General features: G+C 41.4%; 1 protein-coding gene across 1 annotated transcript; it reads left to right on the forward strand.

Annotated features, from left to right (window-relative positions):
• Positions 1-2,541: 2,541 nt before the first annotated feature.
• On the forward strand, positions 2,542-8,949 carry LOC115199021 (protein mono-ADP-ribosyltransferase PARP12). Its single transcript, XM_029761518.1, has 3 exons — positions 2,542-2,977; positions 4,236-4,371; positions 4,766-8,949. The coding sequence occupies exons 1-3, from the start codon at positions 2,706-2,708 to the stop codon at positions 5,717-5,719; spliced, it is 1,362 nt and encodes a 453-aa protein (XP_029617378.1). The 5' UTR covers positions 2,542-2,705; the 3' UTR covers positions 5,720-8,949.
• The last annotated feature ends 8,300 nt before the right edge of the window (positions 8,950-17,249 follow it).

Consider the following 17,249-nt stretch of genomic DNA (forward strand, 5'->3'; position numbering starts at 1 on the left):
TGTAGGTCTAGTTTAAGGTTTGTATCGTCAGATGTTGGTACCTATGTAAAGCTAGCCACAATAAGGATCAGCCACAATAGTGACATTTTGTAGTTCGCCTTCAAGAAGGAAAGTCCCTAATTGAAAGTGATGCAAATGCATACAAATAGTGCAGTCAAAGCATATTTTCATTAGAGAATGCTAAATTCAATATGTTGAAATCGCACTGTGGATGTATTAGACTTCAGAATTGCATTTGGGGGCATACTTATATTTCACTGTACAGCCTATGGTTTGTGGATCAATGAAATTGGTTACCGGTCTACTCAGTGCCACCCACAGAACTAAACTGTGAAGAGTTTACACACATATTAGTGCCATAGCTCTTATTGTGGGACTTTGACTGTAGTAAATCATCAATACACATAGTAGGATGTCTGGTAAGCTTTATGTGGCTCATTTCACAGTGGTTTCAGAGTCTTGCAATATGAGCTATCACGCTAATATTTGTGTAATCTCATCGCAATTGTGTTCTGTGGGTGTCACTGAGTAGACTGACCCCATTTCATTGAGCCACAATCCATAGGCTGTACAATGTAATATAAGTACAGTACCGGTCAAAGGTTTCGACACACCTACTAATTGAAGGGGTTCTTTAAATGTATCATTGTAGAATAATAGTGAAGACATCAAAACTATGGAATAACAGATATGGAATCATGTAGTGTTAAACAAATATATTTTAGATTCTTCAAAGTAGCCACCCTTTGCCTTGATGACAGCTTTGCACAGTCTTGGCATTCTCTCAACCAGCTTCACCTGGAATGCTTTTCCAACAGTCTTGAAGGTGTTCCTACATATGCTGAGCACTTGTTGGCTGCTTTTCCTTCACTCTGCAGTCCAACTCATCCCAAACTATCTCAATTGGGTTGAGGTTGGGTGATTGTGGAAGCCAGATCATCTGATGCAACACTCCATCACTCTCCTTCTTGGTCAGATAGCCCTTACACAGCCTGGAGGTGTGTTGGGTAATTGTTCTGTTGAAAAACAAATGATAGTCCCACTAAGCGCAAAACAGATGGGATGGCGTATCGCTTTAGACTGCTGTGGTAGCCATGCTGGTTAAGTGTGCCGAGAATTCTAAATACATCACAGACAATGTCACCAGCAAAGCACCCCCACACCATCACACCTCCTCCATGCTTCACGGTGGGAACCACACATGCAGAGATCATCCGTTCACCTACTCTGTGTCTCACAAAGACACGGCCGTTGGAGCCAAACATCTCAAATTTGGACTCATCAGACCAAAGGACAGATTTGGTCTAATGGTCAATGGTCTAATGTCCATTGCTCGTTTTTCTTGTCGCAAGCAAGTCTCTTCTTATTGGTGTCCTTTAGTAGTGGTTTCTGTGCAGCAATTTGACCATGAAGGCCTGATTCACGCAGTCTCCTCTGAACAGTTTATGTTGTGTGTGTTACTTGAACTCTGTGAAGCATTTATTTGGGCTGCAGTTTCTGAGGCTGGTAACTCTAATGAACTTATCCTCTGTAGCAGAGGTAACTGGGTCTTCCTTTCCTGTGGCGGTCTTCATGAGAGCCAGTTTCATCATAGCGCTTGATGGTTTTCGCAACTGCACTTGAAGAATCTTTTTAAGTTCTTGAAATTTTCCGCATTAACTGACCTTCATGTCTTAAAGTAATGATGGACTGTCGTTTCTCTTTGCTTATTTGAGCTGTTCTTGGCATAATATGGGCTTGGTCTTTTACCAAATAGGGCTATCTTCTGTATACAACCCCTACCTTTTCACAACACAACTGATTGGCTCAATGAAGAAGGAAAGAAATTCCACAAATTAACTTTTAACAAGCCACACCTGTTAATTGAAACACATTCCAGGTGACTACCTCATGAAGGCGATTGAGAGAATGCCAAGAGTGTGCAAAGCTGTCATCAAGGCAAAGTGCGGCTACTTTGAAGAATCTCAAATATAAAATACATTTTGATTTGTTTTACACTTTTTTGGTTACTACATGCTCCATATGCGTTATTTCATAGTTTTGATGTCTTCACTATTATTCTACAATGTAGAAAATAGTCAAAATAAAGAAAAACCCTTGAATTAGTAGGTGTGTCCAAGCTTTTGACTGGTACTGTATGTCATAACACACAATAGGCTGACTGCGGAGGTCATTTCCCACAGTCAAAGTCCCACAATAACAACTACAACACTAATATTTGTGGAAATTCTTTGCATTTGTGTTCTGTGGGTGACACTGAGTAGACTGATACCCCATTTCATTGAACCATAATCCATAGGTAAGGCTGTACAGTGAAATATAAGTATGCCACAAATTATTTGTGAGTTTAATACATCCACAGTGCTGTTTCAACAGATTTTTTGCCAAGTAGCTAATTATTGTCTTTTCATTCCAAACTTGTTTAGCATTATCTAGTCCAAATATGACATGATTCCACAATTTGCAACCATTTGCATCACTTTCAATGAGGAACTTTTATTTTGAAGGCGACCCGCAAGTTCCACTAATGTGGCTAATCCTTATTGTGGCTAGCTTCACATAGGTAGAAGTAGTTTATCGCAGTGACCTGTTCTGAATACAGAGGAAATTTCTACTTCAGCTTTGTCAATATTTGCAGTCAATATGTGCAGTCATGCATTTGAACCGATTTGAACAGTCAATGCAGAAGATCTACGGTGACGGACATGGATACAACAGCTCTGATCTATAAGGTCCTCTGTGCCCATAATGGGTATTTTGAGATGGAAGAAATGCGTGCCAACATTAGCACGACAGAAGATGACCTGGAGAGTGTTTTAGGGAATCAGGATATGTTTACCAGTGCTGTCTTTGAGGGAAACAAACTGATAGTTGCCAAGACGAAGATGAGGTTATGCAGAGACAAGGAATGTAATGGCTGCAGCAATTTACATCTGTGTGTATTCTACCTTTATGGAACGTGTCGATTCAATGAGGGGTAAACCTTGTTATTCCTTTTGTCAAAATTATTTGTCAGACTCCATAATATGCTGTATTTTAATCCATATTGCTGGGATGTCACGTATTAATTGCCATGTTTTGAAATGTTCTAAATAAAAAATTGTGTTGTATTATGCAACATGTAGGCTAACTTAAATGGCAAGTTGTGAACAGTTGGTAGTAGTGGCAGTAGTCCGGTTAATATTGTTTGTAGATTTTCTTTCTATATAATGTGGTTTTAAATATTAAGATTTAGAGGTCGCAGTATGTATTTTGGAAACTGTAAAACGTTATTGAAATGTCATCAAGACAAACAAAATGGTGTCATTTTACTCTCTAGCTAAAACACGGCCATAAAAGCTGGGGCCATTTCCCTTTTTCATTTGATATTATATGCTTTCGCCAACATTTTCCCGTTAGTATTATCAATCTCAAAATGCTGATTTAAAAAAAAAAAGGGGGGGGCAGTAGGCCTACTAGGAAACTATTGCTCTCTTTTGATAAGGACTCCATGAAAGTGCTAGCCACTGCCCTCATTCAATGCCATTTTGACTATGCTAGTACTTCCTGGTTTCAGGGCTTATCTACATTTATGAAGGGGATGCTCCAGATAGCCCAGAATAAACTGATCAGGGTAGTATTGAAGGTGAGTCTACGTACTCACATAGGCAGGAGCTGCTTTCAGGAACTAAACTGCCTGTTGAGGCTAGGGTGTCCCAGATTAGACTAGGTTTGGTTTACAGGAGTATTTATGGTCCTCTACCCAGATATCTAAGTGATTACTTTCCTCGTGTTAGGGATGCACACAATCACAGCACCAGATCAGGTGTTGCTGATGTGTGCTATTACAGGTTCAGGAGTAATGCTGGGAAAGGTACTTTCTTGTATACTGGAGCCTCAGAATGGAATGAGTTGCCTCTGCCCATAAAAACAACATCCTCTCTGGGCAGCTTTAAACATTTAAGTAAAAATATACTTGATGTTTTCTGTGCCCATATGAATAACCCCTATGATGTAACTGCAATGATGAGATAGATGTTCTTCTTCTTTGTTTTTGTTTTATTATTTCACTGCCATACTGTGTTTAACTGTGTTCGATCTTGTCTCAAGGACCACAATGGAAATAAGTCCCAGACTTTATAGTGTGCTATCCTCAATGATCTTGCTCATGTGCATGTATGGCTTTTTCAAGTTTTATGTGTGCTTGTTTTATAAAATGGTCCAATTAATAAACTAAACTAAACTTTGATTTTCAGACAACGATGCCGTTTCTCTCATGAGCTGACGTCAGAATACAACATCAGAGTCCTGAGAGAGCATCACCTGGAGGAATTTGACAAGCGGGAGCTGTGTACGTTACTGCTGCAGAATGACAACACCCTCTTACCCCAAGTAAGCTCGTATTTTCAGGCTCCTTGCAACTTATTGGAAGCAATTTAAAAGCACACACACAAACATACTTTCAGAAGATAAATTATGTTTTATTTTTACTAGGAATAAAAAAATAAACATTTGTAAGTAAAATGGGTTCATACGAGAATTTATTAATGCATCATAAATGCATGACAAAACATATTTTTGACCTGGACATGGGATGGGTTGGTAACCACCAGGCAGCAAACAGTAGTGTTTTCTTTACTTCATTCTCTTGAGTCTTGTTCATCTTTACATCATAATACTGTATATCCTCTAAATTGAGCATGTAGATATCCAGAGTAAAGAAACTTAATTTCCATTTAATACATTTGATGTGCACTTACTAGGAGTGGTCTGTGTTTGTCTCCAGGTTTGCTTCACATACAACAAAGGTAGTGGAGAGTATGGCTACTGTCCTGACAAGGAGAGCTGCAGAAGACTCCACGTCTGTGAGCGCTACATCAGAGGAACCTGTGCTGCAGAGGTGGACTGTGACAGGTCTCACGATTTCTACGAGCCCCACCCGCTCAACACCCTGCAGCAGAGGGGAGTACCTAATGAACTGGTGGCATCCATGTTGTCCACCTACCGCAACATCCAGGCCATTCGGTATGAGGAAGGCTCTAGACCTGTATGTCATCCTCCTCCACCACCACCACCTCCCCCACAAACATATCTCCCGGCCCCCAATGTTGTCCAAAGAGAGACCCACTACATCCACCTGCAGCCAATCACCACTGTAATGCTCTGCAACTTCAAGTTAAAATCACGTCCCTTTGTCCAGACCAAACCCAAGAGCCATACTAAGCCATCCTCATCAGCTTCACACCAATCAAAACCCTCTAAACCACCTACACCAGCTCCACACCAATCAGAGTCCGCTAAACCGCCTCCACCAGCTTCACACCAATCAAAACCCTATAAACCACCTACACCAGCTCCACACAAATCAAAATCCTCTCAACCGACTCCACACCAATCGAAATCCACTAAACCAGCTTCACCACCTCCACACCAATCAAAATCCTCTAAACCGCCTCCACCAGCTCCACAGCAATCAAAATCCTCTAAACCGCCTCCACCAGCTCCACACCAATCAAAATCCTCAAAACCGCCTCCACCAGCTCCACACCAATCAAAATCCTCTAAACCGCCTCCACCAGCTCCACAGCAATCAAAATCCTCTAAACCGCCTCCACCAACTCCACAGCAATCAAAATCCTCTAAACCGCCTCCACCAGCTCCACACCAATCAAAATCCTCTAAACCAGCTCCACATCAACCAAAAACAACCAAAGCTCCTCCATCAGCCAGGCGAAGATGAATTTTTGCAGAAACCAGAAATCATACAGTACCAGTCAAAAGTTTGGACACACCTACTCATTTCAGGGTTTTTCTTTATTTTTTACTATTTCCTACATTGTTGAATAATAGTGAAGACATCAACTTTGAAATAACACATATGGAATCATGTACTAACCAAAAAAGTGTTAAGCAAATCAAAATGTATTTATTATTTGAGATTCTTCAAAGTAGCCGCTCTTTGCCTTGATGACAGCTTTGCACACTCTTGGCATCCATCTCCATCCAGTCCATGCTCCTACAGTCACTCAGGCCCCGCAATTTACAGTAGTTTTTATTTTTTACCTTGACCTTCTGAAATTATTTAGTGATTAATCTATCAATAAAATATATAAAATGCATATAAAACAAGCCTCATTGTTTAAGTGCAACTTGCTATTTAGGATCTTAATTTGATCACAGCAGCAAATGCAAACTTGTAATGGCCAACGAACAATGCTTGCTGAAAGCAAGGCCATTCTTGCACTCTTAAATACTCTTATTAGGTGTGCTTGCTGAAATAAAAATCTTACTTGCCTTCCTCTGCCATCTGTAGTGCCAAAACCGTAAAAGCTACCAACACCAAAACAACTTTAAAACGTGCATGCTGACTGTCTTAATTTTGCTTGAAAACAACTTTTGGATGCTACTTATACTTTCCACACTACAACCATATTTGCATGAATTCCAATGTGTTTCAATGGCCATTAGATTGAATTGGGAAAATTGTAGTCGATACTAGTTTTCAACAGTTTAACATAGAAATACCATTCAAACTTTAAAACGTGCAGACCGGTCTGGAATAGTTTGCTTGTGTACAGCTTTTTGATACCATTTATACATTTTTAACTATAACCATTTAAAATCTGCATAAACGCTCCAAAGGCTTAAATGTGAAGTATTTGGATTAGCCAATGCTCTTGAATCCTTGAAGATGCAAACACCAAACCAACATTGACATGTACAGACTGACTCAACTTAGATTGTTGATGCTTTTTGTACTTTTTGAAATATAACCATAGAAATTAGCATAAAACCTCCATAGACTTCAATGGTCAAATTTGGATTTGCCAATGTTCTTGAACCATTTAAAAATGAACCAATGTTAAAATGTGCAGCTTGTCAATAGATTAGGTTGATTATATTTAGACTTTATAAACTATAAAACTTTTTGATTCACCAATCATTTTATTTTATTTTGGTACGTTTTTATTTTGGTCTTGACATAGGCTGCAGTCCAATCATGTAATTTTTACCCCCTCAGCTATCGCGCTAGCCACTTTCCCTCAGGAGAATCCCCATCAAAACCGGATGCAGTTTGATTGCCATTTTAGGTGGAGGTCTAATTCACAAACGTTGCCCCCTCTACCCTCGATTTAGCTCGAGGGAGCAAGTGAATATGATCACTTGTGGGGTTAATATGACCCACAATTCAGTGAAAACTGGAGTCACGTGTCAAAGTCCGGTGGCCGTGAAGTGTCCAACTTAATCAACATGGCTGCATTTTCGCCATTTGTGAGCTTGACAATAGCTTGCTAAAAAAATTATATATATATATATATATATATGACATTGATTTTAGCGTTGGCAAATAGGAATGATGCTCAAATTGGCTAAGTCTCATTGTGAGGAGCCTATAAAAAGTAGCTAGCTTCATATACATATTTTTGGGAATTCTGAAATGTATTGGAATAAATTACATAACTATAAAACTAGCTAGCCAGCTATGGGTAAATGATGAAGACGGCATGTCTGTCGAAACGTTGGATATTAGGTTATTCAATTATTGCATTTGAGATCCTAGAGTGTGCGGCTCTCCTTTTAATGTTTTAACTGTAGCTAGCTACCTGACAGGAGTGCTAGGTAGCTACGTTAGCTTGCTAGGTGCATTAGTAGCTTTAGGTTGGTTGTTTTTTATGCTCAACTTCTCTCCCTACTTTGATACTATTTTATGCTTTTCAACAATAAGCATTTCAAATTTGCATTAAAACTCCATAGATTAGAATAGTACGCTTATAATTTCAGATGAGCGGGGCCTCCTGAGTGGCACAATGGTCTAAAGCACTGCATCGCAGTGCTAGAGGCGTCACTACAGATCCGGGTTTGATCTCGGCCATGGCCTCTCCCGAGTCCGTCCGGGAGTTGCAGCGATGGGACAAGACTGTAACTACCAACTGGGGAGAAAAAGGAGTAAAAAGTACTAACAAATAAGAGAGAATTTCAGATGAGCACACTGACTCAACATAGATTGCTTCAATAAAGCATTATGGTACTATTTAGTGCTAATACTACAACTATTGCAGTAAACTACTACTACTACTACCACCACCACTAGTGTTGCAGTCGCTACTAATACTACCACTACTACTAGCGCACTATAACCCACTATAATAACTCCGCACCTACAAATCACCCCAAAATAGATCACTATAACTAACCCATAGCCTATTGTCATGTATGAGCCTGGTCATTGTGACCTGATGACTCCTCCAGCCCCAACTGGACTGTTAATACTGACACAAAGAAGCAGAAAAAGAGGAACTAACAGCAAGCTGCTGAAGAGGCAGGGAGGAAGTGGCGGGTGCGGGTAGACTACAGATGTTCCACTGCTGGAGGGCGGAAGTTGATCTTATATAGCGTCACCCTCGTCGAACTCAAGCCCTGGGTTAGAGCCACAGGATGTTGGCGGCACCATAATTGGGGAGAACGGGCTGGTGGCAATGGCTGGAGCGGAATTGGTGGAATGTTATAAAATACATCAAACTCATGGTTTCCATGTGTTTGATGCCATTCCATTAGTTCGGTTCTGTCGATTATTATGAGCCGCTCAGCAGCCTCCTGTGGTTAGAGCTGGTGGAGCTGCCGAATGGCACGTGGGTGTTGAATTAGATGTCACCGTGGATCATCGTCACATGTGAAGAAGACAATGTGTTACCTAACTCTGTTTAGACATCACGTGTAAAGGAGACAACGTCTTTTATGCCTGTAATTAAGAGAGGCATGGGCAAAATGTATAAATAGCAATGTAAGAGATAGGGAAAGGACAGATGCTAGGGCAGACAGAGCAGGAGCAGATTGATTTGTCAGAAGCTTGAAGATTTTGGTTAAGCACAGAGCTTAGCCCTTTCCTGCAGTCGAATTACCTAGTGGCTTAATGGGTCGAATGTTCATATTTTTCATAATTAATAAACATTTTAAAATGCTTGACGAAAATCTGGTGTTTCTATGTCTATGTTTCTACAGTGTTGTTTCAGTTCACTGGGCTCTGCCCTACCTGCCCTAAATGACGGGTCGCCACTGGGAAGGAGTAAGCTAACATCTGTGGGCAAGGAGGGATAGACCAAGATGGGTGACCCGGTTGTTTTGAGTGGAGCTTAGCGCTCTCTTTTTGAATACAACTAGTTGTCAGAAGACCCCTCACCGAGAAATACATTTATACCATGGGATAATCCAGGCCTACAACGATTAGTGAGAGTTGACCCACCCTGTGTGGTCAGTTGAAGATCCACAGGCAATAATTGCCCACGTGGGAATGAACCCAGTAGGGATGTTTTGGAGACGGCCCATACTAGTCACCTCGGCACTATGAAAACGTTATTACTACTATTTTATAAATGTTTTATTTAACCTTTATTTAACTACCGTAATTTCCGGACTATAAGCCGCAACTTTTTTCCCACGCTTTGAACCTCGCGGCTTAAACAATGACGCGGCTAATATATGGATTTTTCCCGCTTTCAATTTTTTTTGAAAGGAGATGACTTCAGTGGTTTCAGTGCACAGGAGGAGGAAGATGGTGACCAATGACTTTCTTGGTAGGCTACTGTTTACTGGTAATTTAAAAAAAAATGTTACAAGCCGTGTTTCGTTAAAGCCTGTGTAAAGTTCATTTGTTTCAATGTACCGGTAGGCACCTGCGGCTTATAGACATGTGCGGCTTATTTATGTTCAAAATAATATATTTTTTTTAATTCAGTGAGTGCGGCTTATATTCAGGTGCGCTCAATAGTCCGGAAATTACAGTACTACTACCATTACTACTGCCGTCACTACCACTACTATTTCACCACCATAAATACTTCAAGACTAGCAAGCACACACATTTACTACAGGAAATGTAATTGTCTAGTTATTATTTGCCTTCTTCCATCTGCTCTTGTGCTTAAACTGCTTTGGCTATCAACACTAAACCTATTTAAGAATTTGCAGACAGACCGGTCTTCGGGTTGCTATTTAGACTTTTTTATATTAAAACCATATTTGCATAAAACCCAGTGCATGTCAATGGCCATAGACTTGAATGTTAAAAAATATACAAATGGAGACAGTACTCCTCTTGGACTGTTTAAGCTATAAACTCTAAACGAATGTTGAATTCAATGTGCAAACTGACCCAACTTAGATTGATTGTCAAAGGTGTTTGTCAAAGGTGAACCATAACCATTTGAACTTTGCATATATTGAGAAAAAAGAAGAAACCCGCACACTGCTCTTGCCAGTATCACTTAGGATAGGGGGCAGTATTTTCACGGCCGGATGAAAAACGTACCCGATTTAAACTGGTTACTACTCTTGCCCAGAAACGAGAATATGCATATTATTAGTTGATTTGGATAGAAAACACTCTGAAGTTTCTAAAACTGTTTGAATGGTGTCTATGAGTATAACAGAACTCATATGGCAGGCAAAAACCTGAGAAAATTCCAAGCACGAAGTGGAATGTCTGAGAATTGTAGTTCTTCTTTTGATTCTCTATCGAAACTACAGTATCTGTGAGGTTACGTTGCACTTTCTAAGGCTTCCATTGGCTGTCTAAAGCCTTCAGAAAGCGGATTGAGCCTTCTCCTGTCTCTGGGCAGAGTATAGTAGCTCAGTTTCTCAGTGGTCTGCCTGGGGACAAAGAGATTGGATATGCGCGTTCCTGTGAGCACGCTGTTTTTTCTTTTCTTCCTTGAATGAACACACTATTGTCCGGTTGGAATATTATTGCTATTTTACGAGAAAAATACCATAAAAATTGATTTTAAACAGCGTTTGACATGCTTCTAAGTACGGTAATGGAACATTTTGACTTTTTGTGTCTCAAAATGCGCTCGCGCGTTAGCCTTTGGATAGTGACCTGAACGCACGAGGTATTTGGACATAACTATGGATTATTTGGAACAAAAACAACATTTCTTGTGGAAGTAGCAGTCCTGGGAGTGCATTCTGACGAAGATCAGCAAAGGTAATACAATATTTCTAATACTAATTCTGAGTTTAGTTTGCCCCAAACTTGGCGGGTGTCAAAATAGCTCGCCGTGATGGCCGAGCTATGTACTCAGAATATTGAAAAATGTGCTTTCGCCGAAAAGCTATTTTAAAATCTGACACAGCGATTGCATAAAGGAGTTCTGTATCTATAATTCTTAAAATAATTGTTATGTATTTTGTCAACGTTTATGATGAGTATTTTTGTAAATTCACCGGAAGTTTTTGGTGGGAATACATGTTCTGAACATCACACGCCAATGTAAAAAGCTGTTTTTGGATATAAATATGAACTTGATTGAACAAAACATACATGTATTGTATAACATAATGTCCTAGGAGTGTCATCTGATGAAGATCATCAAAGGTTAGTGCTTCATTTTGCTGTGTTTTGGGTTTTATTGACATATATGCTTGCTTGGAAAATAGCTGTGTGATTATTTTGGTCTATGTACTCTCCTAACATAATCTAATGTTTTGCTTTCGCTATAAAGCCTTTTTGAAATCGGACAATGTGGTTAGATTAACGTGAGTCTTATCTTTAAAATGGTGTGAAATAGTTGATTGTTTGAGAAAATTGAATTGTGGTATTTTAGTTGTTTTTGTATTTCGCGCCATGCGATTCCATTGGCTGTTGGCTAGGGGTCCCGCTGGCGGAACGGCGTCCACAACAGGTTTAAGCTTCACATGTCGGCCTCAAGGCTTTCGTCAGAGCTTTTGTGAGTGTTTACAACTTGCACCCCTATATTGACACTGCTCCACCCACATCCATCCAATGCACTGCATGGGGTTGGAGTCTAGCGAAAACTAGCAAGTGTTACCAAATATAACAATGTGCAACTCACAAGTATTCCGATAAAGTGTGCACATAAAACGCACCAAACACGTCTCCAAAACCACTATGAGGACATCGACCAACCAAGCAAGCCTTCTCAAATCATTGGGCACACAGTGCAAGAAAGAATGCCAGAGCAGTCTGAAGTGGTGGCATTAATTCATGTTCACATTTACATCATAACATGCATGGGCATGTCATCATTAAGACGTTTTGGGACTAATGTCTGGAGGGTGAAAATAAAAAAAAACATATTTTGTTCAGAGTATTATTTATATAACCTACCGTGTCTGATATCTTGACTTTCTCTATGCCACAAAATCTAAAGGTATACATGTTTTTGGTCATAAAAACGTACTGCGATTGAATAATCCTTGTTTGAGAGGACGAGAGGTTTTACCTACATAACACAGCCCACGTGGACATTTATGTAGGTAACATGGGTGGTGGAGCACGTAATAATGTCATTTATTTCTAACCGTTTTCCTGTATGTGAGTGGCAGAAATATTCACACTTCATCTTGTTGCACTGTGCTCAACCTTGTATTTATAGCTACCATTCGGAAGTGGGCGTAAAAGAGCCTGGCTCATTTTCTTTTGTGGCTGGCAGTTGGCATGGACCGTTCCTTGACAGCATCTCCCAATTTGCGTGAGTTCAAAGTATATGTGGTGGTTAACATTACAGAGCGTTCTTTAGCTGTAGTTTGTCTTTTTTTTGTAGAAGTTAATCTCGTGTTTTCCCTAATGCCAAAATAAGAGCTTCATCCACACATTCTGTAGCCTCTTCTTAGAAATCTATTGCGCATCTCCGCTGCTTTTCGTAGATAGTCCTCTGTGGAGTGGCATGGTCATTCTTGGGCTCGGGTATTATTTTAGTCCCTCTGACTTTTTATATTATATTTCAAGTATTGGGTAACCAAAATGAAATGTTAAAATATTTTGTATATACATTTAAATGTTCAGTATAATGAATTGAAATAAATATAGCATTAAGTTCAACTTTATTAGTAAAAGAAATATGATTTTTTTTCTAACACTAAGAATTGTGTCATGTCCCTCAGGCGTTTCACTTAATTTTTACTTGGGAAATTAATATTAAAATGTGCACACAATTAATAACTTTGGCCATTAATGCAAACATATATTTGTGTTCTTTTGTTGAGAAAGTATTTTTATCAAATAAATGCATGATTATTGATTAAAACCACACAATTTAGCTCTGTCCCTCAGTCTACACTCAATCCCGTCACGGCAAACAAACTCCGCTAATAAAAATGGTCAGTCCACCCTTATGTGCCATCAATAACAGGAAGTGACATCATTCAACACTTTTCAACTGCATGGTACAGAAACAGGCAAGTAATCACATTATTTTATGTCTGTATTTTTTTTTTTTTTTTTAGTCAGGTGGGGATAGTCGACCTGACCAACTCAACCCTGTTACATGAAATAAAGATGGAAACGAGTACTTATCAAAATGATACTTTAACCCATAAAAATATACAATCTATTTATTCCATGCACACCATGTGATCTCCTGTCCTTCACCACAAGAGGAGCAGAGGCCAAAACTCAACCTGTCATACTCAACCCCATCACATATTTCATTGTAACGGGTTGTAAACCTGTGGCAGGGTTGAGTTATTGACTTTATTTATGAATGTTGCATCTAAACAAATTAATTCTTCATTATATTATACATTATATATTGTTTAAATTCACTTAGGAAACATGCTGTAATGTGTTCCATGTGAACAAAAAGTATATTTTAAGGCAGGCAGCCTAGTGGTAGGAGAGTTGGGCAAGGCTCTTAACTTCAGGTGTTCCTTTTAGTCGCTCTAGATCCTAAGTTACTCAAGGATTATAGTGTAAATATGTATATTAAATTTGAATAATCTTTGATTTAACGTTATCCATTGAAACATCTTGTTACACGGAGTGGAACAGGGGAACCCAAGAGCAGACTCAGACGAGGAGACTGGGATGAAGTAACCAAGGTATTTATTGAAACACGGGGAAGATGGAGTGCAGGTCAGGGAAAGCTCGGGCAGGTTGCAGGACACCAAGTGCGGAGGCTGAGGCTGGAGCGAGAGGGGTTGGGACAGGGTAAGCACGTCCGGAGGGGAATCCAAGGGAGTAGTAGAGTGGGGAATCCAGGACAGAGTAGCAGGATGACGAGACGTGGGACTGGAGACAGGAACCAGAGTCAGAGTGGGCAGAACTGTAGCGTCAGGCAAGGAAAACAGGCACAACAGGATAACACGATCTAAATAGTAACAAACGGCTCGAACCGTAGATTGACTGAGCAAAGATTACGATCTGGCAGCGTGGATGTGGCAGGGCTGAGTATTTGTAGAGGTCTTGATTATGGAACAGGTTGCAGCTGGTGGGGATCTGCTCTGACTCCAGCACACCTGTCTCCGCCCACACAATCACACACACACACACAGAGAGAGGGAGAGTGAGAGTACTGGGGGAGTGATCAATGAGACACAGGATGAGCAGTAGAGGCCGTGGCAAGAGCAGATGTGACACATCTGGGGAATGATGAATTACACAAACGTGGATTCAAAGCTGCTACATGGAACTTTTTTGAGTCAAGCCATGGAAAAAGGGCTCCTGATGGTGTGGGAGGAACGTTGAAGACAACGGCGGACAGGTTGGTGACTGAGGGCCGTGATATCAGTGATGCACAGGAGCTTTTACAAAGCCCTCCGTGAGACAGACACGTCAGTGAAGCTGTTCTTTGTGAAGAGTGCCGATGTTGAACATATGATGGAGATGATGCCAAGCTCGATAAAAGCAGTGCCCTCCACCATGAGAATACACCAGGTCATCACTCTTGCTCCTGGTGAGTTGATGTATCGTGATGTGAGCTGACTTTGTCAAAGAAAAAAAGAAGGACCTAAGCTGTACATGCTTTAACACACAGCGCTTCAGTTTCAGGTAGAAGGTCCTGGCTGCTCCAGAACAGCCAGCCAATGACGAAAATCCACAACCTGTGGATGAAATCCAGTGGGGAAATCCAGGTGTTCTTGGGCAGTGGTGTGTAGTGGAATATGATGATGACCTTTATCCAGGCATCATCCTCTGCACGGATGAAATGAGTGTACAAGTGAAATGTATGCATCATGTAGGACCAAACAGATTTTTCTGGCCTCGACATTCCGCCATGTAGAAGTTGAGAGAGATGTGTGGGCCATAATCTCAGGAAGAAAACCATGAATGAATGAATATGGTGCTCCTGAGGAGAAGCATATTCATGCCGACACTAGTGCTGTAGTTACAGCTGTTCTGGCGTTCTAAATGCCCATGGAAAATGTTCATACAGTTTAATGACACGTTGATCTTTTCTGATGAAACCTGTTGAATGTTATTAATTACCCTAATGCTTGAGGTGTTTTTATTTGTTTCGATATTTACTGCAGTTTGGTTAATAAAACCCAGATTATTCTAAATATATCTAATGTCCTTATTACATGGTTGCATACAATGAAATGCAATGTTTTGGGGTAAGTCTTGGAGGGACTTTGATAGTAAACTAAACTAGTTTATATGGAAACCGATTGGTCTTTTCAACCCCGTTACAGTATTCAACCCTGTCACCCTAGTCTCAACCCCGTCACATGACAATATTTGTTAAATAAAATGGCAAAGATGAATAAATATTAATTTAATGTTTTCTGAGCTCAGTCTGAAATGTTCAGGACAATCCCAAGATTAGATTAATGTTCAAATTCTGAATTGAAAGCATTGTTTTATTTACATGATGAGCCTGCTGACACATAATGTGTATATTTCAGGGTATAATATAGCAACATTTACATTTACATTTAAGTCATTTAGCAGACGCTCTTATCCAGAGCGACTTACAAATTGGTGCATTCACCTATAATATCCAGTAGAACAACCACTTTACAATAGTGCATCTAAATCTTTTAAAGGGGGGGGGTTAGAAGGATTACTTTATCCTATCCCAGGTATTCCTTAAAGAGGTGGGGTTTCAGGTGTCTCCGGAAGGTGGTGATTGACTCCGCTGTCCTGGCATCGTGAGGGAGCTTGTTCCACCATTGGGGTGCCAGAGCGGCGAACAGTTTTGACTGGGCTGAGCGGGAACTGTGCTTCCTCAGAGGTAGGGAGGCGAGCAGGCCAGAGGTGGATGAACGCAGTGCCCTTGTTTGGGTGTAGGGCCTGATCACAGCCTGAAGGTACGGAGGTGCCGTTCCCCTCACAGCTCCGTAGGCAAGCACCATGGTCTTGTAGCGGATGCGAGCTTCAACTGGAAGCCAGTGGAGAGAGCGGAGGAGCGGGGTGACGTGAGAGAACTTGGGAAGGTTGAACACCAGACGGGCTGCGGCGTTCTGGATGAGTTGTAGGGGTTTGATGGCACAGGCAGGGAGCCCAGCCAACAGCGAGTTGCAGTAATCCAGACGGGAGATGACAAGTGCCTGGATTAGGACCTGCGCCGCTTCCTGTGTGAGGCAGGGTCGTACTCTGCGAATGTTGTAGAGCATGAACCTACAGGATCGGGTCACCGCCTTGATGTTAGTGGAGAACGACAGGGTGTTGTCCAGGATCACGCCAAGGTTCTTAGCACTCTGGGAGGAGGACACAAGGGAGTTGTCAACCGTGATGGCGAGATCATGAAACGGGCAGTCCTTCCCCGGGAGGAAGAGCAGCTCCGTCTTGCCGAGGTTCAGCTTGAGGTGGTGATCCGTCATCCACACTGATATGTCTGCCAGACATGCAGAGATGCGATTCGCCACCTGGTTGTCAGAAGGGGGAAAGGAGAAGATTAATTGTGTGTCGTCTGCATAGCAATGATAGGAGAGACCGTGTGAGGATATGACAGAGCCAAGTGACTTGGTGTATAGCGAGAATAGGAGAGGGCCTAGAACAGAGCCCTGGGGGACACCAGTGGTGAGAGCACGTGGTGCGGAGACAGATTCTCGCCACGCCACCTGGTAGGAGCGACCTGTCAGGTAGGACGCAATCCAAGCGTGGGCCACGCCGGAGATGCCCAGCTCGGAGAGGGTGGAGAGGAGGATCTGATGGTTCACAGTATCAAAGGCAGCAGATAGGTCTAGAAGGATGAGAGCAGAGGAGAGAGAGTTAGCTTTAGCAGTGCGGAGAGCCTCCGTGACACAGAGAAGAGCAGTCTCAGTTGAATGCCCAGTCTTGAAACCTGACTGATTAGGATCAAGAAGGTCGTTCTGAGAGAGATAGCAGGAGAGCTGGCCAAGGACGGCACGTTCAAGAGTTTTGGAGAGAAAAGAAAGAAGGGATACTGGTCTGTAGTTGTTGACATCGGAGGGATCGAGTGTAGGTTTTTTCAGAAGGGGTGCAACTCTCGCTCTCTTGAAGACGGAAGGGACGTAGCCAGCGGTCAAGGATGAGTTGATGAGCGAGGTGAGGTAGGGGAGAAGGT

This window comes from Salmo trutta, chromosome 8 (genome assembly GCF_901001165.1).
Source record: "Salmo trutta chromosome 8, fSalTru1.1, whole genome shotgun sequence".
NCBI classification, from domain to species: Eukaryota; Metazoa; Chordata; class Actinopteri; order Salmoniformes; family Salmonidae; genus Salmo; species Salmo trutta.